Here is a 1743-nt window from a genome sequence, read left to right as displayed (position 1 = left end):
ATTAAAATGGTTGAGAATGATGAAGGCTCTCAAGATGGAAAGGAATGGGGGGTCGAAAGGCTTAGTAATTGTGATGAAAAAGATACTTGACCTTAAGGTGGTGAACTTGAAGTACCTAATTATATGGTATGGATAGTTATGATTAGTAAGGCATTGGATGATCCAAGCCAAAAAGATAACCTCTTTCATACCAAGTGCCTTATTAAGGAGAGTGTGTGTTCCTAGATTATTGATAGTGGAAGTTGTGTCAATGTTGCTAGTGCTGCAATGGTGGACTACTTGAAATTGCCTACTACTACACATGAAAATCCATATAAGCTCCAATGGTTGAACGAGTATGCAGAATTGAAGGTAACCAGGCAAATAGTGATTCGATTTAAGGTGGGAAACTATAAAGATAAAGTACTTTGTGATATTATTCCCATGCAAGCTTGTCACTTATTGGTGGGTCGACCATGGCAATATAATAGGTCTATCAAGTATGATGGCCGAACCAAGCATTATTCTTTTGAGTTTGTGGGCCAAAATTTCACCCTCCATCCACTTTCACCATCAGAACTGTGTGAGGCTCATCAACAAATAAAAGGATTGAAGGGAAAGGGAAGAAAAGAAAAGAAACCCGAGAGTGGGGTGAGTGAATCTAAGAGTGGGAAGGGTGAGGGAGTCGAGGGAGTTCCAACTTTGAAGTGCAAGAAAGCTATGGTAATATTGTCTAGGAAGAGGGATCTCTTCAAGGAGTATGATGATACCACACCTATACTTCTCCTAGCACATGTTTTTTACACTAACCTTTCAACTTCCTCCATTCCCCCTTCTATTTATAATATTTTGCAGGAATTAGAGGATGTCATTCCTAATGAGTTGCTGCAAGGTTTACCCCCACTTCGGGGCATTGAGCATCAAATTGACTTCGTGCTAGGATCACAATTTCCAAACAAACCAGCCTATAGAAGTAACCTTACGAACACCAAAGACCTACAACGGCAAGTTGAGGAACTTCTTAATAAAGAATACATCAAAGAGAGCATGAGTCCATATGCGGTTTCGGTGTTATTAGTGCCAAATAATAATGAAACATGGTTCATATGTGTGTACTAATAAGCCATCAACAAAATTACGGTAAAGTATCATCATCCCATTCCTAGATTAGATGACATGCTTGATGAGTTGAATGGTTCTAGTGTGTTTTCCAGGACTGACCTTAGGAGTGGCTATCACCAAATTTGAGTGCAACCTAGTGATGAATGAAATACCACCTTCAAGACCAAATTTGGTCTCTATGAATGGATGGTATTGCCATTCGACCTAACTAATGCTCCTAGTACTTTCATACAATTAATGAATCATGTGATGAAATCATTCACTGGAAAGATTGTTGTTGTATGCTTTGATGATTTTTTGGTCAATAATAAGTCCATGGAAGAACATGTGTTGCATTTGCAATGTGTCTTTGATGTACTTAGAAAGGAGCAATTGAATGCTAATCTTGAGAAGTGTTCCTTTGGTGTTGATGAAGTTGTTTTCTTGGGTTTTTTTGTTAGTTCAAGAGGGGTCGAGGTGCATGAATCCAATATAGATGCTATTAAATATTTTCCAACTCTAAAATCTATTGGATAAGTCCAAAGTTTCCATGGATTGGCTAGTTTTTATAGACGGTTTGTCAAAAGTTTTAGCACCATTGCTGTAATACCCCGTATTTTTAGGCTAGTTTTTGAATCATCGTTCCTACAAATATAAGCTAAA

At 38.0% G+C, this 1743-nt stretch overlaps 1 protein-coding gene across 1 annotated transcript; it reads left to right on the top strand.

Annotated features, from left to right (window-relative positions):
- Positions 1–267: 267 nt before the first annotated feature.
- LOC107879067 lies at positions 268–1098 on the top strand. Its single transcript, XM_016726193.1, has one exon. The coding sequence runs from the start codon at positions 268–270 to the stop codon at positions 1096–1098; it is 831 nt and encodes a 276-aa protein (XP_016581679.1).
- The last annotated feature ends 645 nt before the right edge of the window (positions 1099–1743 follow it).

This window comes from Capsicum annuum, chromosome 8 (assembly GCF_002878395.1).
Source record: "Capsicum annuum cultivar UCD-10X-F1 chromosome 8, UCD10Xv1.1, whole genome shotgun sequence".
Classification (NCBI taxonomy): domain Eukaryota; kingdom Viridiplantae; phylum Streptophyta; class Magnoliopsida; order Solanales; family Solanaceae; genus Capsicum; species Capsicum annuum.
Note: the sequence above shows the minus strand (reverse complement) of the source record. Positions and strands in the feature narration are given on the sequence as shown.